Source organism: Idiotropiscis lumnitzeri, chromosome 2, assembly GCF_059441095.1.
Source record: "Idiotropiscis lumnitzeri isolate Australia: NSW breed Sydney's pygmy pipehorse chromosome 2, RoL_Ilum_1.0, whole genome shotgun sequence".
In the NCBI taxonomy this organism is placed as follows: Eukaryota; Metazoa; Chordata; class Actinopteri; order Syngnathiformes; family Syngnathidae; genus Idiotropiscis; species Idiotropiscis lumnitzeri.
The window spans coordinates 5,692,258-5,718,700 of NC_142392.1; the positions used below are offsets into that span (position 1 = coordinate 5,692,258).

The window sequence follows — 26,443 nt, forward strand, 5'->3', positions numbered from 1 at the left end:
TCACATAGCTTTGTGTCGATAGCGTACAAAAGGGAGTTAAGCTTGCGTTTCCTCAGCAATGGGGTAATCTTGAGCTCATTTGTGCATGACGATGTCACAAAGAGCAGTTTGACTCCTCGAGCAAGGACTCACATGTTTATCTTATTCTTATCCAGAAAAAAAAAGGTTTTATTATGCCGGGTTGGGAACAGGGCGTTCAGCTATGGTAAACATGCTGATTCAGCATCATGACGTGGTAAAGAATGTGTTGCTATGAAGTTATGTCATGCAGATGTATCCTGCTTTTCAACTTTTTTTTTTTTTACGTTGCCATTTAACCGTTACATGGGTCAAATTTGACCACATGCTTTGACAACAGAAATACCTCAAATGTCTATTTTTTAAAAAAGTTTTAAGTGACCCAAAACTTGACAAACAGCCCTCAGAACTGTTTGTGTTTCCGCCACATTTGTGCAAGTTCCTGCAGAAACTGTTGGTATTTTAAATTCCCAAATCTTTTCTAAGCGCATCTTTATGTTAACATGCACACAAGATCTGCATGTGCAAATATAAATACACTTTGCCTTTCCTTTGAAACATCCCCTAAAGGTCACGCATGCTCACTGTGACTACATTGTACTTGACCCAGAACATACTTTGTGTGCATTAAAAGCGAACAGTTAAAGGGTTAAAAAAGCGTCACGTATGCCCCTAGACATCGTGATCCATTTATGTAAAGTGGATTTGCTGTCTCTATGTCCGCCTACTTGGCTGTGTAGCACAGCAGCTGACATTTCAGACGTCGACACTTTGACGCAAAGCTCGCCCCATTCGAAGTGACGACCCGGAAGTGACGTCCCAGCCCGTCGCGTTTCAGCGGTGTGCGCGTGAGTGTGTACACCAGAGCGTGCCGTGTGCTGTTACGTAAAACACTCACCCTCGAACTAATGATCGAACTAATGAATAAATTGATGGATTTTTAATTTTAATAAGGTTTGTATCCACCTTAAAAGGCATACATGTGAGTGTAAACACAAATATTTAAAGGAATGATAAAAGTGGGTGTTTGTGTTTTTACGTCGGTGTACGCCGTTTTATTAATCAAGCGCTCCTCACAGCAGTCGTCTCCCGTCATGCACCGCGGGAACTTTTCCTGAAGTGGGCGGGGGCATGTAGAGAGGCGTTGCCGCATTCTGTCCTCACTACTGAGATTATATGCAACGCACTGTCACAAGGTCTTCATACATCGTTTACTTATCGCTCGTATTACCACCCTTGTTACGATAATCACTCAAAAAGAAAAAATGGCGAACTACATTCACGTACCCGAAGAAGCCCCGGCCGTGCCGAAAATAGACGTGACAGTTGAGGAGCGAGATTACAGAACCGGCGCGTTGAAACTGGTCAAGGAGCTGAGACCGAGCTGGAAAGCCTCCGAGGTCAAAATAAAGGTGAGGTTTATTTCTTTTTTGTTGTTGTTTTTTTATTCGTAACAAAAAAAAACATCATGGCTATAAAGCAATGACGCTATTAAAGCTCATGGAAAGCGCCTTCAAGATAGCGGAATGGCTCCAAACGACAACTTCCCTGATTAAAAATGGCCACTCCGTAGATACAACGCCGCATTTGCGTCAGGAATGAATTTGTAACAGATTGTGACTTTTAGTTATGTTCGAGAAGCGGGCCGTTTTCGTCTCATTCTGCGAACACTTCCAAGTCACGATAGAAACCTTCGAGAAGCTTTCTCCAGTCTACCGTCGGTCACTTTATTAGGAACACCCGCCACCCTCTTACCCACCAACAAGAGTTGTTTTATGTTCAAAAGTCATGACAAAGATGAATTATTTACATTCTACCATCTATGTCTGCCTGTCACTCTACGTCGCTGGCATAGATAGACATAAAATGCGTTATTTTGTGATCCACATTCATAACAATCATCAAACTGTCTTTTTTCCTCTAGGCAGAAATTAGATAATAAGTTGAAATGTACCTTACCTAACAGTGCCAAGTGTGACTAGATTATTTGCCTTTGTCACCTGCTTTGGAAAAAACAAAGGATCCAGTTTTTCCCCCATTGGTCAGGACAGCACTGTATTAATATTTGACAGCAGTAAATAATTTGCAGAGTAAACAAAATACTCAAGGAATTTTCCAAAGGTTGATACAAGCTGGATAAATAATTATTTCGGAAACATGAACAGCTGACATGCTTTTTAGCGCAACTACTCAGACAGTTGTTGTGGCGGGTGAGGGGGGGGGGCGTGATGTCAACACAGCCAGGATGGGAGCTGGTCACGAGCCACGACCCTCTTTTCCCATCTTCATCAATGAAGCTAGTGGAGAGCAAAAATGGGGGACTCAGCAAATGCCGGTTGTCGCGTTTGCATGAAAATAAAATTCCTGTCATTCCCAGTCGATGCCTCATCGAGGCGACAATCAGGGCTGGTATGTTGACACCCCCGCCGCAGCGCAACTCCCAACAAATACTCCCGGCTGCAAAACAGAAAGGCTTGAATGGAGTCCAACGTACATCCTCAAGTTATGTAACTTTTGTTTTTTCTTTTCTCTCTAGTTCTTCACTGACGGCATCACGAATAAACTGCTGGGCTGCTACGTGGGCGTGGCCATGCAGGACGTGGTGCTGGTTCGTATCTACGGCAACAAGACGGAGCTGCTGATCGACCGCGAGAACGAGGTGAAGAGCTTCCGGGTGCTCCACGCGCACCGCTGCGCCCCGCGCCTCTACTGCACGTTCAACAACGGGTTGTGCTACGAGTTTCTGCAAGGCGCCGCACTGGAGCCGGAGCACATCCGCAGCCAGCCTGTCTTCAGGTAGCTCCGTGTAAACGCTAAACAGGTTTAAAAATTGTGGGGGGATTTTCCACGGCAAAAAAAAAAAAAAAAAAGGGTTCAAATGATGAGCCTTGTAAACACTAAAAGCCGCGCTCCAGTTATTTTGGCATTCACGAAATCTCATTGTCTACCCGACCAGGCTCATTGCCAGACAGCTCGCCAAGTATCACGCCATCCATGCTCACAATGGCTGGGTGCCCCAGTCGGACTTGTGGCTGAAGATGGGCAAGTACTTCTCGCTCATCCCAAAGTACTTCGCCGACCCGGAGAAGAACGCCAGGTGAGGCTACAGATGAAAGCGCTTTGATCGTTTGTGTGACGTCACAGTTGTGTCAGATGAAGGCAACTTGACGACTTTCAACTCAAACTCATTCACTGCCATTGACGGGAATAGCAGTCAAAACGTACATTAATTTTTTTTTTTTTTTTTTTTTAACTGGATATTTATTGACTTTCAACACAATGTTCGTCTCCCGCCAGGTTGAACACGGAGGTGCCCAGCCCGCATTGTCTCCGAGAAGAGCTGGTGCGGCTGCAGCAGAGCTTGTCCGTGCTGGGCTCGCCGGTGGTCCTGTGCCACAACGACCTGCTGTGCAAAAACATCATCTACAACCAGCAAGCCGGTGAGTCGTCCACGACGCGCGGGCGGGCGTCTTTTGCGTATTTTCCGTTTGCGCGGCTGCTTTTTCGCGGTGTGTCGAGTGCAAGCGCTTGCGCCTGGCACGTTTCACTCATTGCCGCTTGCTGGGCGGGGTTTAGCGGCGCTGTTAGGCGGGGCCATTCTCACAGCGCCTTGTGTCACCACAAGAAATAAACGCCACACCTCTAGAACTTATTTTTTTAAGTCATTCACTACCAGCCAAGTAAAAAAAGAAAAGAAAAAAAGGATCTTTGACGTCTTTATCCGTCAATGGCACTAAATGAGTTAATCCACAACTAAGCCAACACCCATGCACGATGTTCGACATTTATGAAAATGATCACGCAATGGCTGAAGAAATTCCAATTCTGACATTTCAATTCCATTTTTTTTTTTTTTGTCGCGTCGCCAGAGATTAATTTGTAAAAGCAGCAAAAGGTGTCCCGCCGATCCGGTTCCCCGTGGACCAATGAGACGGGAGCATTGGAGGGGTGTGTCAGGGAGGGGGCGGGGGTGCTTTTTTTTTTTTTTCCATTTCTCTGCTGTGCAGCAATGCCTGATGTTTTCAACATTGTGCGAAAAGGCAACAAAGGCAAATGGTGTTCAAGTGAGCGAGCATGTGTGAAAGATGTTTGCCCCAACCTTTTCATCTGCTGCACAGGGGGGGCTATAGCCACTGCCTGGAGGTGTTCAGTTGTGTCCCGCTAGGACCCACACTCCACCTGGTAACCCACCTCAAAGTGTCTTTCTCTCTAGTCCAGCACCACCTGAAAAAAAAAAAAAAAAAAAAAATCAATGTGTTAGGGCAAAGACAAAAAAAAAAAAAGTCCCTTTCATTTAGCTTGAACGCTAATTCTGTCACAACTGGACATGTCAAAGCAAGGGTTTGTATTTTGAGAGCAACCTCATGACTGAATGCTTCCTTTCCTTTTTTTTTTTCTATATCACATTACAGGCAGACTAATAATACAAGTAGATTAGAGACAAATGGCCTGACGTCTGCATGAAGTCTTGTTATGTAACGGCGCTTGGCTCAGAGGTCACACAGCGGCTTTCTTTGCTTTATTTATTTATTTTTTTTCAAATGTCATCAAAGTGCCTTTTATATGTCATAGCTTATTTTTTTTTTTTTTTTACTGCTCCTCTTTTACGGCCCCCTGCTGCCACATTCTCGTCAAACCCATCTTGGCAAGCGTCCCGCTCTTCCGCGCATGTGTCCAAAGCAAACAATCTCGCCCGTCTTTCCTCTTTAACTTTGGTATGCGGCTTTTCGCCCGGACTTTTGCACATCTCAGCTGCCGTTCGCCGAGCTGATAACTCAGTTTGAGATGACTGACAACCAGCTGCTCCCATTTTTTTTTTTTCATTTCTCTTTTTTTTTTTTGTCAGCTGTAACTCACACAAAAAAAGCTTCTCAAAATGCAAACTCTTTCTTGACCAAATCGCCCCTACCCCACCAAAAGAGACGATTTTTATTTCATTCTTTTTTTTTTTCTGGCCAGTCCAGTTGGACAGGAAACAAACCAATTGACAGTCTGACATTCTGAGTTATCAAAGGGACACACCAAAAAAACCCAAAACACTGCATTATCATTATTTTGCAGAGCTTCGCTTGATTCTGTCTAAACAAAACCGCGTCTCCTTGCAGGTAACGTCAAGTTCATCGACTACGAGTACGCTGGCTACAATTACCAAGCCTTCGACATTGGGAATCATTTCAATGAGTTTGCCGGTAAGTCTGGAATAAAAGCGGACAGTACTTCTCGATTAATTTTTTTTTCACACTATCTACCACCCAATGATATTACGGTATTACGAAAGATAATTTTGAGAAAAAAAATTTAATTAAAAAGGTCACACAGTCGTTGGGGAATTATAATTTACTGTATGACGCAATACTTGGTGATTTTTTTTGGGGGGGAAATCTTGCTCTTGACAAACATGAAAAAAAAAAATTGTAAATTACTTTATTACGCATTAATTTCAGATTTTTTTTTTTTATCTTACAATCGACCAACACTCCACATATTGGAAAAAAAACCCAAACTAATACTAAAACCAATATAAAATCAAAATGAAAATGTCAAATTTGAGACTTGTAGATTACTTTTATTTGGCAATACTTTGTGATCTTTTTTTTCTAATCTTGCACTCAACTCCACATAAAAAAAACTAATACTAAAACTAATAACTAAACTAAAACAAATAGAATTAAAACGTACTGAATTCCAAATGAAACTAATAACTAATAAAATATTTATTAATTTATTTATTTATTTAGATATTTATTTAAATATTTATTTACTAATATTTTTTTATTCCTTCCCGAAACAAATAACTATAATGAAAATAATTTTTTTTCATTTATTTTATTTTTGTATTCCTCCCCAGGTTTGAACAAAGTGGATTATAGCCACTACCCGGCGCGGCCGTTTCAGCTGCAGTGGCTCCGCTCGTACCTGGAAGCCTACAAGGAGCACAAAGGCCAAAGCCACGAGGTGACGGACAGAGAAGTGGAGACGCTCTACGTGCAAGTCAACCGATTCGCCCTGGTAAGTGCTTTTATTGCCACGGCCACTTAGCCGCTCCGCCGCGTTCGCAGGGCTTGCCCGAGTAACGCCAGGCGATTACTTTTTATGTACTAATATTACGGCGAGGCTGAGATGGGTTTGCTTGCTTGTTTGATCTCATTTATACAGAAACAAACAAAAAAAATCACAGGTGAGTTGTATTAAACCAATTTAGCAAATTGTTGTGGCAAATGCTTAGGAAAAGGTTTTTGTTTGTTAAGCAGGGCGAACTTTTTCTTCAGAAAAAAAAAAATTATTGAATAAAGTCTGTGGTGATTGAAAAGAAGAGATCGTGAATGGAGGATGGGCGCGCGGATGGATTGTGTTTCAGGTGTGTGTTGCCGTTGCTACGGCGACTTTGACTCCCTTGTGATTCGGGCCTTAGCGCCGGTTTCCGTGGCGACCTTAATTCCCGGAAGCTGACATGAGTGGAGTCATAGAGTTGGTTGGCTTGATGGAAAAAAGGCAATCGCGGCGGTGCGATTTGCCAAACGAGATGGTCAAAAGTAGCGATTTATCGACGTGGAATCCTCTTGCCTCATCTTTATTTTTTATTTTATTTCTTTTTTCCGGCAGGCATCACATTTCTTCTGGGCTCTCTGGGCTCTGATTCAGGCCAAATTCTCCACCATTGACTTTGACTTCTTGGAGTAAGTCGCTTTGCACTATTTACTGTCAACACCGTTTATAGATCTGACTGATTTATTTATTTTTTCTTCCTTCTAGATATGCAGTGCTGCGCTTCAACCAGTACTTCAAGATGAAACCCGAGGTGGCTGTGTTGAGCCTACCCGAATAAAAAGCGCCCACCCCCCACCCGTTCGCCCTCCTCCTCCTCCTCCTCCTCCTTCCTCCTGCTCTTCCTCCTGGCCTCCACGCCCCGCTCAGTGCCTCTCTTACGACAAGCGTAGAGCGCCCTCTAGTGGCGCACGCCGGAAATACCTTTTTCGTTCAGTGCCTGGCGTCGAGGTGGAGCGCTCGCTCGACTCGCCTGCAAGTTAAACAGGAAGGTAGCGCACGCATTGACTCAACAACCCGCTCGAATGTGAAGTGTCCGATTCTGTCTGCATCTTGAAGGCGCACTGGAGAAAAAAAAGGGAGCCAAACACTCATCTGATAGCTTGGAGACGCCACAAAAATCACGCCCATGGAAGTGCTCCAAACGCCCGCTCGCTCGTGGCTTTTTTTTTTGTTTTTTGAAACAGTTATTTCTATAACTGATGTGTCAGAATAGCCATGTAGTCATCCTCTGTAGGGGTGCGTGTGTATTTGTAAGTGTGGGTCACAACAGAGTCGGGGGAGGCTAAAAAAAAAAAAAAAGAAATCTGGCAAATCAAAAAAAAATGGCCGGATTAGCATTCCGCGTTCCTCATGCTGCTCTGGGTTTTCGTTTGAAAATTGGGAGCACTCAGACAAGACCAAAACTGCTTGAAACATGTAGCAATCGTTCAGTGTAGACTGAGAAAAAAAAACAAAAAATCAAAAGTGTGACGTCACATGTGAAGTGCCGCTCAGGGGGGGGGGGGGGGTCAAAACACGCTGTCGAATAAAAAAAAAAAGATAAAATGGTTGTTATCGACACACGGACCAACAGACGGAAAGCATTTAAAAGAGGCGTTGGGGCGGACTCGAGGAGAATCTCTTGGTTAGTTGCACCAAAGTTGAACTTTTCTGTTGTAAATAATGCACGTTAACACTTCCGAGGGTGTCTGAAAAACTAGATTAGAAAAACAAATGAAGCGACCACTGCAAAATAATCAGTTACAGATGTGATTTAGACGTTTTCAGTAAAATGAAGATTTTTTTTTGCTTTTTCAATAAACTACTGACAACTCCCAGATACAAATATTGTCATTAGCGCGTCGATTTGTAGCCTTTTGGGTCTGTTAATTCTTTTTCTAGAGCTGTGTAACAAGTTCAGCTTTTAAAAGTAAATTGAGGGCTTCCTGAGTTACTACAATTTCTAAACGCAAAATGTTGATTTGTTTTCCTTCCACAGTTGACAAAATAGACGATTAAGTGGTTGGTTCACCTGTGAGCTCTTTTTTTTTTTTTCTACTTGATTGTGAAATAAGTTTCATTGTTTATGCCAGTAATTCGAAGGGGAGCAGATCAGACTTAATGTGAAATCACAAATCAAAATCAAAATGCACGTGATCTTTTGAAACATTTTTAGGAACTGTGGTCACACTTTTACCATCTCAAAGGCATTTTTTTTAGATCAGTTTTTATTTTTCATGTGTTCCCTGGCCATTGTAGTATATTGTTTATAATGTACAGTTAACAAATGTAATATCTTTGCTTATTTGAATGTTTCTCTTTTTTAAGATCATTAAAAGTGAATAGAAGTGAAACTATTTGACTATAAATACTGTAAACAAATCTAGAAAATAATAAAATGTATTTACTCTCATATGCTCATTATTTTTCTTTTAATACAACCTTAACATGTTTTTTGTTTTTTACGCGAAAGGTTCTTGTAATTACACCATTTGCCCGCCAGGCGGCCTCATTGACCAGATTTTGAGAGAGGCAATTGTGAGCAACGCCTCCATTCACCACAAGATGGCAGCAGAGTCACGTAAACATCAGGTGCATAAATTGGTTGATCAAGTACGGTATTTACACAAATCTAAAATTAACGAGTTAAGATTTATACTTCCCACAGAGAGCCGTGACACAAGTATAACATTTAAGTGTAATTAGCCATGGCAGTCATGACAGGATAATGTCAGACATTTTTATTTTTTCGTCACAGACATTTAATTTTTTATTTTTTTTTTATTTTTATGGCCGACATTTTAAGTAATAGTATGCACTATAGTCGTGTCCCAAGAAAGGCAACCCTGTAACTAAAATCTAAAAAGAGGAAAACTAGTGAGCAGATGACGTCATCAAACCCAATTACGTTGACAGCCGGTGTGACACCTGCTGAAGGACGGTGAGTCCGCTCGCTTTTTAATTTTCATATTTTTATAAACACTGCCACCCGTAAAGTTGTGCCACTCCAACCGACGTAACGTCGTTGCTCATGATATGTATATTAATATTGTCTCCCATTATATACCTTTGTTAAAAAAAAAAAGTTAGCATAACAGCTAGCATCAACTTCAACGTTAGTATGATTAGCAACCCTCGTCTTGCAAATAGAGTCATACAAAAACTAAATTAGTCATTTACAATTGTAAAGAATCCCGCAATAATTTATCCGAGGTGCCTGAGTATTTGTGACATTGAAAAAAATATTCCCCAAAAATAAATGATGTCAAATAAAAACGACTCATGACCTGTTTTACTTGAAGACATAACAACATCGAAAATAAACTGTCCGTTTTCGCTAAATATTGCTGACTAACTTATTTCACATTTGTTCTGCTGTAAAAATGACTTTGCACGGAAAACGCATTGACATTGCGCAATAATGCTCAGTTCAATTAAAAAACAATCTAAAACCTCTTATCATTCCCCAGTAACAATGTAAGACCTACTTTTTTTTGGTCTTTTTCAAGTCTTATGCATTCAGACAATTATAGCGGTGCATTGCCAGCTCACTTATTATGACTATAATTCAATTATCTCCCTCCTCCACTCATCTGCAAAAATATCACAGACATTAATTAACAACACAATCCAATGTCTTTTCTCCCTTGTTCTCCTGCAAAGATTGCACAACTATTCTTCCTCAAGTATGCAGAATACATTCAGTGTATGGTTTCTATCCTGCATCCACTAGTCAACATGCAAACTTAATGGGAGCTAAACAATAATGAGCACAGTATTAATTGCAAAGGGGTGGTGCACACTACTTAAACCTGATGAATGGCCTCCATTAAGCACCGTAGGACACACATTAGCGGCCCACACGATGGTACTTGCCGCAATTGGCGGTGATTTGCAGCTACCGTGATCTGGTTGAGTGAGACAACACGGAAGCGGAGCAAAAACATTTTTTATTTTTATTTTTAGCAAGCACAGATATTGTTGAGGATGTTTTAAAATGACTTTGGCAATTTTGCAGCGAGATGTAATAATCACTTTTCGACAAATTGTTCATCTGGAGTGCCTGTCCAACTGTCAAGTGTGAAATTGCGCAACCCACGATGTATTTATTTGTGCGGCTGATCCTGATTTAGGGTCCCTTAACAGATTCGTCGTCCTTTAGTATTTGTTGAACTTGACAACAGTGAGAAAAATTGGCTTTTTTTTTTTTTTTTTGCCATTTTTTTTTTGAGGAGTCTGTTTGCTTTTTTTTTTGCAGATTTTAATTTGTCAAAATCACCTACAGAAGGCTGGGTGAAGATTCACAGCCACCTTCAATCTGCTGGACTCCACCGTCTGAAACCTGCTCTCATGTCCAAGCCAAAGAGGTAAGCAGAGCTGCACTTTGTTTTGCCAGATGCAAATATTAGCCATGGCTAACGGCGTTTCTTTTTTTTTTTAAACTCAGTTACTTTGAAGATGACTTTTATAAAGTCCAATGACAACTTAGTGTAGTTTTCAAAACCTTGTATAGAGTTGCTTCTTTTTTTTTTATCCATACAGCATTCCGACACAGCTTGCCAAGCTCGGCGGCACATTTCGATGATGCGGGAGGCATAATGGGAGAGGATCAGCGAGCTAAACGAGGGGGCTCAAAGATACCGAGGCAGATTAGCGGCGCTTCCCACAACGCAGACAGCTGCTCATAACCACGTCGGGCCCTAAAGATTTCGCTTCCAGATTAGCGGGCGGGCGCTACAATGCCATCGCAGCTGCCCATAATACAATAGCGCGAAAGCGGTAAGTGGGAGGATGAGTGCGTGCACTCCAGAAAAAAAAACGAAAAACAAAAACACGTGTTATCATCACAAAAAGGGATTGTCGCCTTCAAACGCTCGCACACATCCCTCAGGATCAAACGGGGTTGTCGTCACGTCGCCGTTCTTTTTTTCTTCACTTTTGCCTTTCTCCTCCTGCTCAGCGGGGCCCACGAGCTCAAATAGCGCTCATCCTCTCCGTAAAGCAGAACAACAGCTCCAGCCCGTTTGTCTGGAGTTTCCAATTCAACGCGCATTGTTCGCTTGCATTCTCACAAGAAAGAAAATGTCGGGCGTCGCGGCTCTTTTGTTGCTTATTGTCGGTTCCCAGACGGCAAAGCGTCACATTTATGAGGCAACAATGAGCAAGAATGCGCCGAGAATGAGATTGGGCTTTCATCGGAACACAGAGGTGGCCCAAAGTTAAAAAAAAAAAAAAAAAAAAGTACAGAGTATGGGATGACTTCCCCTTTAAGTGAAGTCTAGAAAGTCATTTTTTTAAAATAATAACAAATCAACCGTCTATGTTCGATGAAGTCCAAAAATACTTTATTTTTTTTTAATATAACTTTATTCTTTCAAAGTTACCGTTAAAACTGCGCTTGAAAAACCAGTTGTCATTTTTATGCTAAGCGGTGTTGTCCGCCCAAAGTAATTTATTAACACTCGTAATCTTACTTGGTTCCTTTTCAAATCAAGTCATCAGCAGTAAAATGAATAAAGTAATAAAAAATACAAATATAATCAGTAAAGTTACTTCCAAAATTAAGTAATCAATAATGCAACTGGGTTACTGTTACAATCAAGTCATCGGTAGAGTGACTACTTTCAGAAAAGTTACTTACTTTCCAGAGCAAATAATCAGAAATGTAACGCGGTTAATATATTTAAACTCAAGTCGTCGTTAACTAAGTTGCCTTCAAAACCAATCAGGAAAGTAACTTAAGCAAGTAACCACTAACGTCAATTGGTTACTTTTAAAATCGAGTCGTCTGTAACAAATGAGTGATAAGCTCATTCACTTGCCAGCCCAGGAAAAAAAAAACAAAAAAAAACTTTTTTTTTGGGCTTTTACACCTGTAATTGGCAGTGAATACGTTTTAAAATCAAGTAACCAGTGAAGTACCTAAGTTACTTTTTCCACGAGTCATATTTATTTATTTATTTGTTTTGCACATCAATTGACTGCCTGTGCATCCAAACAGCAAACGATGTGAGCTTAGTAACAGAGTTGACATTTTTCAAGAGCACTACCTAAGTATTTGTACTCCATTACTTCCCACCGCTGCCAGAACCACGCAAGCCACGGCGACCGACGCTTTTGAGTATCCTATTTTGCATTTCATCGCCGCAGGTGCTCTTAGGCGAGGATGCAAATGAGGAGAAAACACAAGCATTTTGTTTTAGTTTATTTAGTTATTTATTTATTTTATTTATTTATTTTTTTTTTTTTGATGCATTTACCATCCAAACCCCGAAATCTTCTCATCGGCGCACGTGCACAACCAAAAACGCCGCGACCCCAAAGAATCCATTAGCGCACTGCGAAGCAGCTGGCCAATCCGTAATTGGACCAAAGCGCACCTGAATGCGACGTGAACAATCTAAAACAAAAATGTTTCTCAAACGTTATTTATTTATTTATTTATTTTTTACAGTTTTTGAGGACAAGAGGCGGCAGCTGCGTCGTCACACCTGAGACCGTCCGTGTCAAAGACAGGTAAAACGGTTCTATTTTACGCATGCACGTAACACAAATGGAACCTTTTTACATCTTTTAATGTGTTTTGAATCTCAGTCTTTGGTGGATTTATTCTTTACATTACCCCCCCCCCCCCCCCCCGCCCCCCTTTACACACACCCCCCCAGCCATTTTCTCCATACTTAGTGAGTCAGTTGGACTAATTCCTCAACAGACGTGCACTTCATGAGCTGACAGATGAGTTGTCTAAAGCGACAGTTTCTATGGAAGCATTAGCGCTTTTTTTTATTCGTGTTTTTTATTTATTTATTTAAAAAAAAAAAAAAATTTTAACACCCATTCTGCCTGCTTTTATCTCGTTCCTGGCGTGCACGTCATAAGATTTCCCGACTTGAGACAGAGAGGGATTATTGTACGGCAGCCCGATTTGTCACTGATGCTATGGTCAGTAAACACCAAGATGCATTCACTGCGCACAAATGCAGCGAGTAAATCTCCGTTTGTGCGTCCCAAGAGAAATCTGCGTTGCGACCCGTAAATAAAAACTATACGGATGAGATGCTTTTTTAATAAAATAGATATTTTGCAGCGGGAATCCCAATTTGTCAAGCTTAGTTTATTGATTTATGGTCCAAATTTGGTCCTTGGCAGAGTCAGATTTGGAAAAAGAAACATGGATTATTGAAAATGTGATGTAACGGTTGGACTTTTAATAACCATTTATGTTTTTAATTATTATCTCAATTAGTTTGGAATAATTTTATTTCTCTGATTGAGCCCGTTAAAATAATTTTTAATTAAAAGAAGCGCACACAACCAACTAAACTAAATGTGCTTGAAATACTCCCCAAAAAACTTGGGAAAAAAAAAGAAGTTGAAATGTGCCTGTCGTTCCCCGTCCGGCCGATAGATGTCAGCAATGACCCGCTTAAGAGCCGCTTTATATTTTTGGTGGCGAGCAGTGAGCGAGCATCTCGAGTGCTTTGCAGTTGGAGACGGTACAGATGGCAGGCCCTGAACGCAACACTTCTGCGCACATTTCACTCTTCGCAGAGTGATATCAAAGTCAACTCAAAATGGAGGCTGTTGCCATCAACTTGAAACAAATTCTCGCACTTCCAACAAAATTGAATTGTGAGTGAAGTCGCTGTGGATTTTTTTTTTTCTGTTTTTGGTCAGCGTTCAAGCACAGATGTCCCCCCCCCCCCTCCTTCCCTCTGTATATAAATGTGTGTGTGTGTCTGTTAAATAAAAACTCACATCCTCTTAAAACATTTCAGCTGTGGATTTTCATGGATAAATGCGTACAATTATAAAGGTTTTAATCCAGATTGCATTCAGACACACTTTATTTATTGCAGCGTCTAAATCATGGATTGAAAAATTAAACTCAACAACAAATGTCCTAGATTATGTCAACCGTGAGCCTGAAACGGCATTATCGACTTGTCCGTTTGCCCACAAAGTGTCAAAATTAATAACGCCGTGTACGTAAATGTAATACAACTCAAGTGCCCTTTTGTGCTCGCAAAAGCTTACATCAAATTTCCCATGTGGACTCAAACTGTGAATTAAAGTGTACAGATTGCGCCAGTGACGTTGCCGCAGCGACTAGAAGAAAATATACTCAAATAAACGAGTATTTGGATGACATCAAGTCTTGCACAAAGCAAAAAAAAAAAAAGCACCTCGGCTTCTTTGATTTTGAGCGGCACACGTTTAGCTTCTGATCTAATGTTCATAATCATCTCTGGGTGCGGTTGAATTTATTTATTTATTTAATAATTCTCATTAATATTTGAAAAATGACTTTTCAATCAAGAAAAATTGAACTGTGTCGTATGAAATTTACTGGTATGATAAAGTGTAATTTCGGCCCTCACTGTCGCACCCGTGCGTCGATTGTGTGCTTTACAAGGGGCGTGGCCTCGTGAGTGACATCACAAGCTGGAGTAGGAATTATTTTTGCGATTTGCGTGTCCCATTCCGTAAAGTCTTCTGGCCCACTTGCGACGGCGTCACAAGACATTAATTCCTCCAGCCGCGCTTGACTTGATGTCGGAACTTTCATATTTAGCAGAATAAAACTCAGATAACCGATTTAATCGACTGATTAATTATTATTATTATTTTTTCTGGTTGCTTAATGCTTGCAGCAATTGTGAATTACAAGCGGAATATTTGACTGTTTTAGAATACTTTGTCTCTTAGCGTTTGATTGATTTAACAACGGGGAGAAAAATCGACAAAAATCGGCAAAAATCGCCTTTTTTTTGCCCCTCTGTGTATTTTAATGTTAAATGTGTTAATTTAAAAAAATACATATATAAGTAATAAAAATAAAAATCAGCAAAAAAAAAAAAAAATCCCGACATTAAAAGCGCTAATATCGTCCGATTAATCGACTGCACCTCAATTTATATAATACCGTTAATCCCCGTCATGTTATTATTGCTAATTAAATTTCTTCACTTTCTCTTTCTCACTATTTTCATTCTATCTGCACCCGACCGTCCGATTCCGACGGCAGCCCCACTCCGAGTCTGTTCGAAGTTTCCATGAGCGATATTTTCAGTTGGTCTCTCAACGTGTGAGCAGACCTGCTCCGTAATTATGTGAAGTGCCTTCAGATACCTGGCGTTGGAAATTAAATGGAATTGAACGTTAAACACACCATAGTGTCTTTCGAGGTTGTCAAAGGACTTCAATGTACTTTCCGCTTCACAAAACATGTTTACACTTGAGTTTGGGGTCAGTAACAAGAGGTCATGTGTGCCTATTTCCCCCCCCCCGGAGACACGTCCTCATCCGATTGGCTGTGAGGAGTTTACTTTGGAGGGTGGCAGTATGCTGCGTTTTCTTGTTGTTTTTTTTTTTTTTTTCTTTCCTCACCCCCCCTTCCTCATTCCCACTCCCAATTAAATGTGGAATGCGGCGCTCTCGAAGGCCATTTGAAGTGTGTTGTGTTTGCATGCGGCGGAGTTTGTGTTTGCGTTGCTTTCATCGACACACACAGAGGTCATTCATTGTGCGAGCATGCGGGTAGGTGAGACGGCACCTTATCTGTTTATTTTCCATTTGCGTTTGACCTCCCGGCCCAACGACTTTTTCGGAGAATGCAAGGCGCGAAACATTTAGATGACTCACGTTCTGCAAAAAAAAAAAAAAAAATAAAAAAAATAGCACGCGTGGCATAAAAGGCCCTCTTCTTTCTTTCGGCTTGTTTTGTTACCGACGCGAGTTTTTTGGGAAAAAAAGAACAGATGTCATTGACTGTGAGATATTTTTTTTTTTTGGACGAAAGAATAGGGGGAAAAAAAAAAAAAAACAACAACACGGATATTAGCACCTGGACTCGAATGTGAAAAGGAGACAGAAATAAAAGCGAATTTGAACTTAATGAACATGCATTAGTGGCCTAGAAGTGCTTTCATCAGACTCCTTTTCAAACATGTTTTCACATCCCCTCAGATGCAGACATCACAGCCGCAGCGAGCGTGACAGCGCCGAGAGAGAAAGTCTTTATTTGGTCTGAAATGGGTCTCATCTGAAATAATGAAGATGTCCTTGAGAAAAACAAAGAGCCCCCTACAAAACAGGCTACTTTTCCACGCCGGCGATGGAGACGGTTGATAATTGTTTTCAAGTCTGCCGCCGCTCTGGAAATGAGTTTGTTCTTGTTCGGGGGGGGGGGCGATTAAGCCGAACCGGTCCTTCCTTTTCGCTCACCTTGTTTGCTAACTTTTCTTGACATCTCGGCGCTTGTCTTCTACCTGCAAACTATCAAGCTGTGTTAAAATGTGTGCTTGTGACAGTCGTGCAACTAAAGCGCAGGGCTTTTTTTTGGGGGGGGAGTATTTGAAGGCACGTTTATGTAATAATCCTGCCTCCTCACTATATGCAGTGTTGATGTACTTACGAGCTCAAGTTAAAGTTTTTCATTGAAACTATTTTTCTCTAATATGATGCGTAAGATTTTTTTATTTCTCCATTAAAAAAAAACATTCGTGACAATTTAACTATGTAATTACTATGTAACAAGTATATTTATTACAGGGGTGGGCAAACTTTTTGATTGGCGGGCCACAATGGATTCTAAAATTTGACAGAGGGGAGCAGATGGATGGAGTAGATTAATTTTAAATGAAAGTGAACAAAAACATTACAACAATATATATGTATAAAAAAAAACCACAGTATTTAGAAAATAAAACATTAACAAAGTTTATTAATTGAAATTTTTTTCAAGTTCTGCGGGCCGGATTAAAACGTTTAACGGGCCACATGTGGCCCCCGGGCCACATTTTGCCCACACCAGATTTATTATGATGGGTAGCATAGTGGACTAGTAGTTTGCATACATACAATAATACAATACAATCAATTTATTTTAATTCAAAAAAATAATTACAACATCAGCAACTAAGCAGAAGTCACCAAAATGTTTCTCTGATAGTATAAAGAATATATGCCTTTGAGTATTAGTTAATATCTGCATACGTTGCTCAAAATATTTCTTTCCTTGAACGGGCGACTATCAATGCTAGCTAATGTTAGCATGTCAATGCATTCTTGTTCCAAAGTAAACTTCAACTGGAAATTGTCATTTATTTATTTATTTTTTTTTATTAATTATTCACTATTTGCCAAGAAGCTGCTTGTAGTTGAGCGGATTATTGAAATGAAATTGCCTGAAACGACCGTCCCTGACCTCAACCTCATTCACTCCATTGAGGCCGAACCAGAACAGAATTTAAACTCATTTCTCCGGCCGTCGTTGCCATTTGTCCACTTAAACCCACGCATCCTCTTTTCCTCCCATCCTTCCTGACATTGCGCTCGCTCCACGTCTCCGCTCCCCGGGTTCCACTCCAGGAATCCCATGGTCCCTGGAGAACCCGTCCAAACCCCTGCGTGGCTCGGTAATAATGGCGTCGCTTATTTAGAGCAAATTTTTTATTTTTTTTTTGCCCGTGAAATCTCAGTGTGTCATTACAGTTCATATTGTTAATTATGCAGCAAATGTCCCCGAGGGAATATCACGGAGGCCACTACTCCGCTATGTGTCCATATGGCGCTTAATTAAAAGTTTTCTTAAGAATAAATTGCATTCAATTCAATTAAAACTGTAATGTCATAGCAAAATAATGGGCCGAAGCCTCCTACGACGCGCAGCTCAGAACACACATGCAATCTATTCGGTGTGTTTTGCAATGGGAAAAGTGGATATAACCCCCCCCCCCCCCCAAAAAAAAGCCCCCTAGTAGAAAATATGCAAAAAGCAAATATCACCAAAGCCTCCTACATGCCACCGAGCCCCAGGCTGCAACTGCGCTTGAACACTCGAGCTATTTCCAGATTCCACTCTTGGAAATTCACACCATGACAAATGAACCATTGGAGTTTTGGAATTCCTATTTATCTGCCGCGCGCAGAGCCACTTGATTTGGGTGTGAAGAATAAAGGAATTATACGGACACAAAAAAAAAAAAATAAAAATAAAAAACAGGCGACTTAAGGGATAAATGATAAAAAAAAAAAAAATAGATTTGTGTGTCAGATTGAGGGTGTTATGGGTGGGCGTGTCCTTATCATCTGGATGCTCTGAGGGAAAAAAAAAAAATAGCATCTGATATTAAGCGTCCCTATTCACAGATGTACTCCCACCAAACCCTGCGGGATTATTTCCAAGAAAAGACATTTCCCTTTGAACGCGGTCCATCGTCATCGCCACCAATATATCGGGATTTAAAAAAAAAAAAAAAAGTTCCCGTGTTTATTTTTACCGCATATAAGCAAGTCCGAATTTAAACTTGTGGCAGAGAAGGTCCCCAACTACTGAAAGCTTTCCGTACCTGTGCATGTTGTTGTATGGCTCGTAGGTGTTGACGTAGCAGTTAAAGGTTCATATTAACAACTATGCTAAATGCGTTAGCCAGTCTGAGGCGTTTTCCATTAGATGTTAGCCGTAAGCTAGTGGCGAGTGCGCAATATTTAATTGCCTTTTGTTTTCTGGGTCGGTTTTTATCACAAACTCCAACTGGGAATGACAAACGGATGCTTGAAAATGTGCGATTTGGAGGGTTCAAAGAAATAAACATGATGTCAGGCATGTGCAAACTATGGCACGGGGGCCACATACGGTCCATAAAATGTTTAATCCGGCCCGCCGAAATTGAAAAAATGTAAGTAAAATAAAGTTGTATTGTATTAGAATGAATAAACCTGGTTTTATTTTCCCTGTAATTCTGATGTGTCCCCACTAGGAGGCGCACTCGAAGACAAATATATATATTTTTTTGCAATGCTTTTGGTCATTTAAAATCAACGCATGTTTTCTCCCTTTACTAAATGTATTTTTTTCACCGATAAGGTGAGGTTACCAAAAAAGAAATCCATCTTGTCCCGGTCCGTCATCTCTGTCAAATCTTAGAACCCATTGTGACCCACGAATCAAAAAGTTTGCCCACCCATAGATTTTCAGTTTTTCCACCCCTCTCACCCACCAGATTAAAACGCAAACATCGTCATCGTCCGAACCCGATTGCATGTGACGAACGAACTCTTTGCGCAGTACTTCTGTCAGCCGCGAGACGCTGACTCCGCATGTTGACGACGCGGCGTCGGCCGGTTGGGGAGGCAGCGATGACTTTGCCCTCTTTTCGCCCTAAAGCGTCAACAAAGTGTTTTTTCTTATTCGAAACACACCATCTTGGCTCCGGCGTGGTCTTGGCGGCGACACGCGGCGGCGTGTGTGTTTAAGTGTGCGCGCGGCGCGCCGCTCGCTCGCTCGACCTCACTCGACAAGCCCCGTTGACCAGCAGCCTACAGGTAATTAGCGCGCACGGGGAAATACACCGACGGCGCGGTGGTGACACATTTAAAAACTATTCGACGCAATTAATGTGACCTATAACACTCAGAGCAGCATTCAAGCATATTTAACCACAAAAGGATCAAACTGCGGGGAGGAACGTCCAAGTTTTCTCGTATTTTCATAGATTTTATCCTGATATCCTGTCAACATATTTTTATGCGATTATTAACAAATGTTCAGCGTTGGAAAAAAAAAATAAAAATACAAAAAAAAAAAACCTGTCTAGTTTGTTTCTGTCTCTTTGTGTAGTCGTAGGGTTAAGCTTGAGCGTCTTGTGGGGAGTTGCAAAAAAAAAAAAAAAAAAAAGACTGGAAGAGTCACAGAAAGGTATTGCGCAATAAAAAGTTGAAGGAACATGAAACGACGTTCAACGGCATTTTAATCCATTCCAAAATGTAAACTTTTCATTTTTAATAAAAAGTGGAATTCTGCTTCAATTATACCAAAAGCCAAAAACTCCCGCGCGCTTTTCTCTTTTTCTTTTCATTTTAAGGACGCTCTGTGCCACCAAAAATAAAATAAATATATTAAAATGAAGCCGTGATCTCGATTTTCGTGACCTCGCCCCGCTCTCGAGCCTCTGAGGGTCGCAAACGTTTCAACTCGTTGACTTATGGTCGATTCGAGCCCATTGAGAGAGGAGGGTAAATATTGACCGATTTTTAAAAAAAAAATTTTTTCCCCCCTGTCACAATGCAAAGTTCTTCTTCAGTTCGGCTCTTCGAAGCCACCCGAACAGATGTGCATTCACGCGTGTGTATGTATACAGGAATGTTTGCGCACAGTTCAGCGGGGTTTATGGGCACAAGTGCGCCTTCATAACTCGCAGTAGGATGTGATGTTGATTGCATTACCACATGAACACGCATACTTGGCGATTGTCCCGCTCCCCTGGGCTGACTTTTTCTTTTTTTTTTTTTTGGGGGGTGGACCGGCCTCCGGATCCTCTCGCCACTGGGAAAGGCATCCGAGGGACCGGGAGGACACCCCGCGGCCCAGTTTAGCCTCCTCGTTTCGGGTTCAGGGCACCTGGGTGGCTGCCCCTCGACTTTCCCCTCACGAGATGTTGATGGTTTCCGCTGCCATTTTTTTTTTTTTTTTCAACCACATAAACAAACTCGGATTTATTTGTCCCCAAGTATTTTCGGCATGTTTGAAGATAACACATTTGATTTCCCATAGCTCTTTTTTTTTTTTTTGCAGGGTCTACTAAATCCTTCTAAGGACATATCAAAAGTCAATGACTTAACCTCAACGGGCAAGTTAAAACGTGCGGCTGTTTATCCGATTTTTACATCAAACAAGCAAACATAAACTTCTTTTGTCCTTTAGAAGTCATCTGCAATTGTACTAAAATGTTCCAAAGAACCTTGTACAGTGGTTCAACATTCAAACATAAGACTTCAAAGAATGTTTGAAGTGGAAAAAAATACAATAAAAAAAAAGAGGATTGTCAAACCATAGTATTGTTTTTTTTAGATTTTTCCCTTAAAAAAAAAAAAAAAAAGGTTTCTGACCAAACGTAGAGAAAACGCATATTTTTTTTTTGACAGCTCATATTATAAAACAACAACAAGAAAACTGAGAAAGCTTTTGCCATCCACCCAATGAACCGATTGCGACGCATACTTTGTTTATACCATGCATATATTTTGTTAAAAAAAAAAGCCAGACTTCAATCATGTTTCCATTTCTCTCCCTCATGATCAACCGACATTCACCTTTGAATCTTTTTCCTCTACTCAAAAGCTGTGCTGATCACAAATACGAAGCAATGCAACGCCGCCACCTGCAGGGATGTGTTAGTCATAGCGGCGGTTTGCGAACCTAAATTAAACTGACGAGCTGGGTGAAGAAAGGTTAGGATAGATATAAAAAAATAAATTAATAAAAAAATTAAAAAATGGAGAAGTTGGGTTCCTCTCGACAGTTACGTATTAATTGATTTTTTTTATTATTTAAAAATATTTTTTTAATTTAAGGACACTTTTTTTTTTTTACTTAATTTTTGAATTAATTACTAATTTATTGCGTGATGCTGCAGCAAGTTGAAAAATGAGACACAAAGAATGCAGCTCTTTGAACGGAATTCCGAAAAAAAAAAAAAGTCCATAAGAGCAAATAAGTACAATCTGTCTTGTCGTGAAGAGAAAAACTTTTTGTCAAAATTGGAACCGATGGCAGACTTGTCGCAAACACCCAAAACGATCCATCTGTTGCTCTTAGATCCTTCATTATTGGCACTATTGATCAGAGTAAAACCTCCCCAAAAAAGTGCGAAAAACTAAAACTTAACCAAAATAGCGAGAAATCCTCGCCAGTAATTGGCGCAAACTTTCAATTCCGTCCCAAATGTGACTGATAAACACTCAAAAAGTTTTCCCTTGAACGCATTCGAGACCTGCAAGTTCAAATATTTTTTTCTTCCTTACCGCTAAACAACACCTCGTTCAATTTGTCGCGAGTGCCTTGCGCCGTATGACTCATGTCACGTACAAAATGTACTGCTGTCAACTCGCTTTTCAAACTGTCCAAATGTGGAAGTACGGCGAGCTGCAGCATGTACAGAAACGACACACTCACACACTTACGCATGTGTGTGTGTGTGTGTGTGTGTGTGCATATGCATGACTGATGCACACACACACACACACTCTTTCTTCTTGTCTCATTGGCAGGCTCATGTCCCATCTGCTCTCCAGGGGAGCTGACAGAGAGATAGTTGTCATTATAGAACATCTCCAATCACACACACACACACACACACACACACAAAGTAGACCCCCCCCCTCGCCACCACTCACACAAGAAATCATGCACGTTTACTTTTAAGCAGTCCAACTACATTCTTCTCTGCTAATTGACTGTCATAACAGCGACGGGGATTAACTCCCAGTCCAATCCTGCCCCCCCCCCAAAGCACGATAAAGGATGGGGGGGCCGAAACGGGCTGGATGAGGGTCTCGTGCCACGCTTTTCTTATTTGTTATTGATATTTACAGGCAACCTCAGTGGTCGCATACCCCAACCCCCCCCCCCCTGTCCTCGCTCATCATCACCCATGAGGATTAGCGTTTAATGGCAGGCAGGCAGATTTACGGCGGAAGCGAGCCCCTGTCACAATCTCACAGATTAGCCGACGCTTTGTGATGGGCTCGCTCGGCAAGACGCGACTTGGTCTCGCCAACACTTTGGCGAAGAAGAGAAAAGGAGCTTGGGGGAGCAAGTTTTTTTTTAATTTATTTTTTTTTATGCTGGTGGTGCACACCGGGTGATTTTTTGCTCTGGAAAAAAAGTTGTATTTTTTTTTATTTATTTTTTTTTATTTGGATCCCAAATTATTCACCGAGACGTTTTAAAAATGATTTCTTTCATTTTTTGTGAGTTTTATTTTTAGTCTCATTTTTATTATTTTTTTAGTGTCAGTTTTAATTTTTTAAGTGATTTTTATTTTTTATTTTTTAGAAAATGCTGGGTTTTTGTGTTGTTTTTATTAGTTTTATTGTTTTATTTTTTATTCTGACTAATTTAAGACATAATTATTTTCTTAGAAAATTATTAAAGTATTAGTTTTAGTTTTTTGATAAATGCAGTATTTGTCGAGTGCAAGACTACAATTCTTCTTCCTTCGGGAAAAACGAAATATCAAAAATAAATGTTGAAAATTAACCGCCATTAATTAATTTACAAAAATGAAAACAAATGCTCTCCATGTTTTGGTTAGTTTTAAAAACACAAGATGACGTTTCAGTCTGTTTTTGTTTTCTAAAAAAGCATCCTCTTTTTTTACTTTATTTCATTAACAAAAATGGAAACAACTTTATTTAGAAATCCAAAAGATGTTCAGTTGAACTTTGCCCGTTGTCGATGATCCAAAACCACATCAAGCGTTTTCCCATCGACCCTGAAACATTCCTCAAACGCTCCCTGCGCGGGTGTTAAAGTCAAGCAAAAAAGCATAAGTGATATGACACAAGTTGTCTTAACGTCGTCTGCGCGGCCGATTCAATCAGAAATGCGTTCACAAAGCCGAGCGCTCCTGTTTGGGCACCAAATGAGAGCATTACTTTTTTTTAATTTTTTTTTTTTTTGTGTACATTACAAACGTGTGAAGGCTCACATTAGTGATTCACAACACCTGGCACTGACAGGGATGAGAGGGTGGCAATGCGGCTGATGGTACTGTGCTGAATATTAATGCTGCCTTTTTGGACTCGCCGCTAAATAGTCCACCTGATTTTTAACATAAAGACTTTAAAGCATTCACCGTCATGCTCGGTAAAGTAAATGTACTTTTTTTGACTTGTATATCCGTCAATGGTAGTGAATGAGTTAAAAGCGAGCTTTTATCTGTAACTTGGGTTGATTTATAAGTTTGTCGAAACTTTCTCGAATGAATCAATTTCGAATGTGATCTTAACTTTTAACGCTTTTTTATTTTTATTTTTTCAGGCAGTCCACAAGCGACTGTTGGTCTTCGACGCTGCTAATATTCAGGTAAAATGAAATCAACGCCTTTAATTCTGTTTTCGTTTTATGTATTGATATCCCAAAAGTGGCTATATAAAGTCTACACCCCCCTGTCCATTTGCGAGGATTTTGTGATCATCACACTACAATAAATAATTTCAAAACTCCACAGTTATACAATTTTTCAGAACACAAAGACAGAAATACTGCTTTGAGTTAACGGTGTGTAAAACTTTTTAATTACGGGCCCACCAAAATGTCAAAAGAAGCTCAGCTTCTATTCTTTGGAAATCACATCTTCTCTCCCTGGATGACGAGCTCGCTCCGGTGGCATCTGTCTGCTGCTCCCCAGCTTGTCCGCGTGTGATCACTTCGTCTCCGACTCCCCTCCGCACTTTATCTCCTCGTCTCAGTGCAGCCCACACCGCCTCCACCTCCATCAACCCCCCCCCCCCCCCCTACCTCACATCCCCAGACCGCCGCTCGGCTCCCTCGCTGCCAACTCACTGTCGCTGTTAACTCCCATCGCATCTTATGTATTGCCAAAGCAGATTGTGTTTGGAGGGCAAGCAATTAAGGGGGAGGCAAGCTCAAAACTGTAATGTAATTTTGGCTGCAATATTTACGGACAAGCGAAGACGTGAGGGGTGGTCGTGGGGGGGGCAAGCGGAGATTGCTCGCTGAGAAGGGCTTAAGCGGGCGGGATGCGGCGGAGTCAACACCGTCGAGAATAATGATCCCGGGCGCAGATTTAGCGGGACGGAATCTGGCGCTTGGCTAATTACGAGAGGCCAAATGTCAAGCCTGCTCGCTGTCAGCTTGGTGGCGAGCCGCGTCGCTTCCATCGCCGTCTCCCGCTTTTACTTTTGCGAACCCCCTCCTCGCCCGCCGTTTTGACTTTTTTTTTTTTATGCATCTCATTAAAAGACATAGACTTCTTCAGTTTAACGAATTTGGATTTCAAGTTTGGTTGATTGGTAGATCATCTATTAAGGGAAAATCATGTGCAGTGCCTGCTGCGACCAGCAGAAGCGCTGCCGGCCCAGTCTCTGGCCTGAAGAAGAAAAATAACACGACCTGCACGCGCCAGTGCGAGACGGAGCAAGGCCGAAATTCAATCGTGGCAACAAAGGCAAGACTCGATTTTCAAGTAAATAGCAAATAGGTAAAAAAGGCTCCAGGCTGATCTAGTCTGAGCAGAATCCTCTTAGTAGCGTCGTTCCCTCTACGAGAGGTCGCGGGCCTCCAAGCGTTTGTTTTTTTTTTTTCATCTCTTAACCAGACGCAAAGCGCTCTAATCAAATATCAGTCAACAAACATCGTCGCCGGGTGCTTTTCAGACAATTCGGGCTGTTTGAAAATTTAATTATTCCGTATTTACAGTACAGCTGCCGGATATAACAACAAGGTGAGCGAGTCAAGGTTTCCCTTTGGCGTTCTGTGCGGGACAAAATGTCATATTGGGTTTGTACAAAGACCTGCTGTTTTTTTTTCCATTCCAGGGCCGGGGCGAGACGGTGCAAAAGGTGCGACCCCGCCCCCGCGGCTTAGGCTACATTCTCTTCAAGACCTCTCAGCGAAGATATCCGGCGGTGAATGGAATGAGCTTCCTTCCCATTCGAGGCGAGCAGTGAATGAACGGTTCAGGAGGTGAGCACGGCTCATGTAAGGATGAAAGAGTGCATGTTCAGGTGAACGGATGGCGGTCCTGAACGCCAATCGCAATCGGTCTTGACGTACAATGTGGCGTGTCGGTCGCGCTCCCAATTACTCCGGTTCAATAGACTGGTTCAAACACCAGAGACCTCCAAACCATGTGTACTGTACATGTTAACACCCCCCCGCCCACCCCCGCCCCGAGCCGCCTACGCTCAGAACAGCCTACAAACATACTGTATGTGCTTTTATCACAATGCGGTTTAAATGAGTCCTCAAATCGCATTCCAACATGCCTTTGAACGGGAAATATTTACTTTTCACATTTTAAAAAAACCCATTCTGAAATATTTCCGTGATGATTTGCCTGGCATTATATGCTGCTGGCTGTTTGAATATCAACAAACAACTGCAGTTTTCTAACAGACGTTAGTTGAACTTGGTGGTGGACACGTGGACGCCGGCTCCATGTTATCATGATTTTTTTTTCTCTACAATACAGTGTTGGGGGGGGGGGGTTGATTTGAGATCAGAGTGATTTGAGTTACAAGCATCATCCTGGATTTTGTTATTAATTTAAAATGATTTCATTCAATTTGGAGCGCGTTTGTGTAAAAAAAAAAAAAAAAAAAAAAACCCTTTCAAATACTTTCTGTAATTTTTCCTCACACTCTCGTTATCGTTTCAAGAAAAAAAAAAAAAAAAAAAAAAAAAGTTAAACAAACATATCATCCGATGAGTCGGCTGGAGATTAACGTCGTCTCGGGCCGCGAGCTGCAAGTCACCTCCCTCAAGTGACGGCGACAGACGGAGGTGATCTTGCGGGGAGGTGCGAAAGTGGGGACAGTGTGCAGGGGGAACCCCTACTGGGCACGAAGACGCACGCCCCCGCACGCG

At 41.3% G+C, this 26,443-nt stretch overlaps 1 protein-coding gene and 1 long non-coding RNA gene across 2 annotated transcripts; both read left to right on the forward strand.

Moving 5' to 3' along the window:
* Positions 1-1,152: 1,152 nt before the first annotated feature.
* etnk1 (ethanolamine kinase 1) lies at positions 1,153-8,458 on the forward strand. The gene is made up of 8 exons (XM_088288598.1): positions 1,153-1,430; positions 2,555-2,814; positions 2,975-3,115; positions 3,316-3,458; positions 5,124-5,207; positions 5,867-6,027; positions 6,622-6,695; positions 6,772-8,458. The coding sequence occupies exons 1-8, from the start codon at positions 1,284-1,286 to the stop codon at positions 6,842-6,844; spliced, it is 1,083 nt and encodes a 360-aa protein (XP_088144724.1). The 5' UTR covers positions 1,153-1,283; the 3' UTR covers positions 6,845-8,458.
* A 486-nt stretch (positions 8,459-8,944) lies between these two features.
* On the forward strand, positions 8,945-25,556 carry LOC148341448 (uncharacterized). Its single transcript, XR_015842361.1, has 6 exons — positions 8,945-8,986; positions 10,304-10,412; positions 10,588-10,824; positions 12,500-12,561; positions 23,873-23,917; positions 25,393-25,556. It is a non-coding gene; the product is annotated as an uncharacterized LOC148341448 (long non-coding RNA).
* The last annotated feature ends 887 nt before the right edge of the window (positions 25,557-26,443 follow it).

Bases quoted from the DNA above. Each gene is read 5' to 3' on its own strand.
- etnk1 (XM_088288598.1), top strand. From the start codon at position 1,284: ATGGCGAACTACATTCACGTACCCGAAGAAGCCCCGGCCGTGCCGAAA. The intron at 3,116-3,315 runs GTGAGGCTACAG...GTCTCCCGCCAG, and splicing joins GACCCGGAGAAGAACGCCAG to GTTGAACACGGAGGTGCCCA. The intron at 3,459-5,123 runs GTGAGTCGTCCA...GTCTCCTTGCAG, and splicing joins CATCTACAACCAGCAAGCCG to GTAACGTCAAGTTCATCGAC.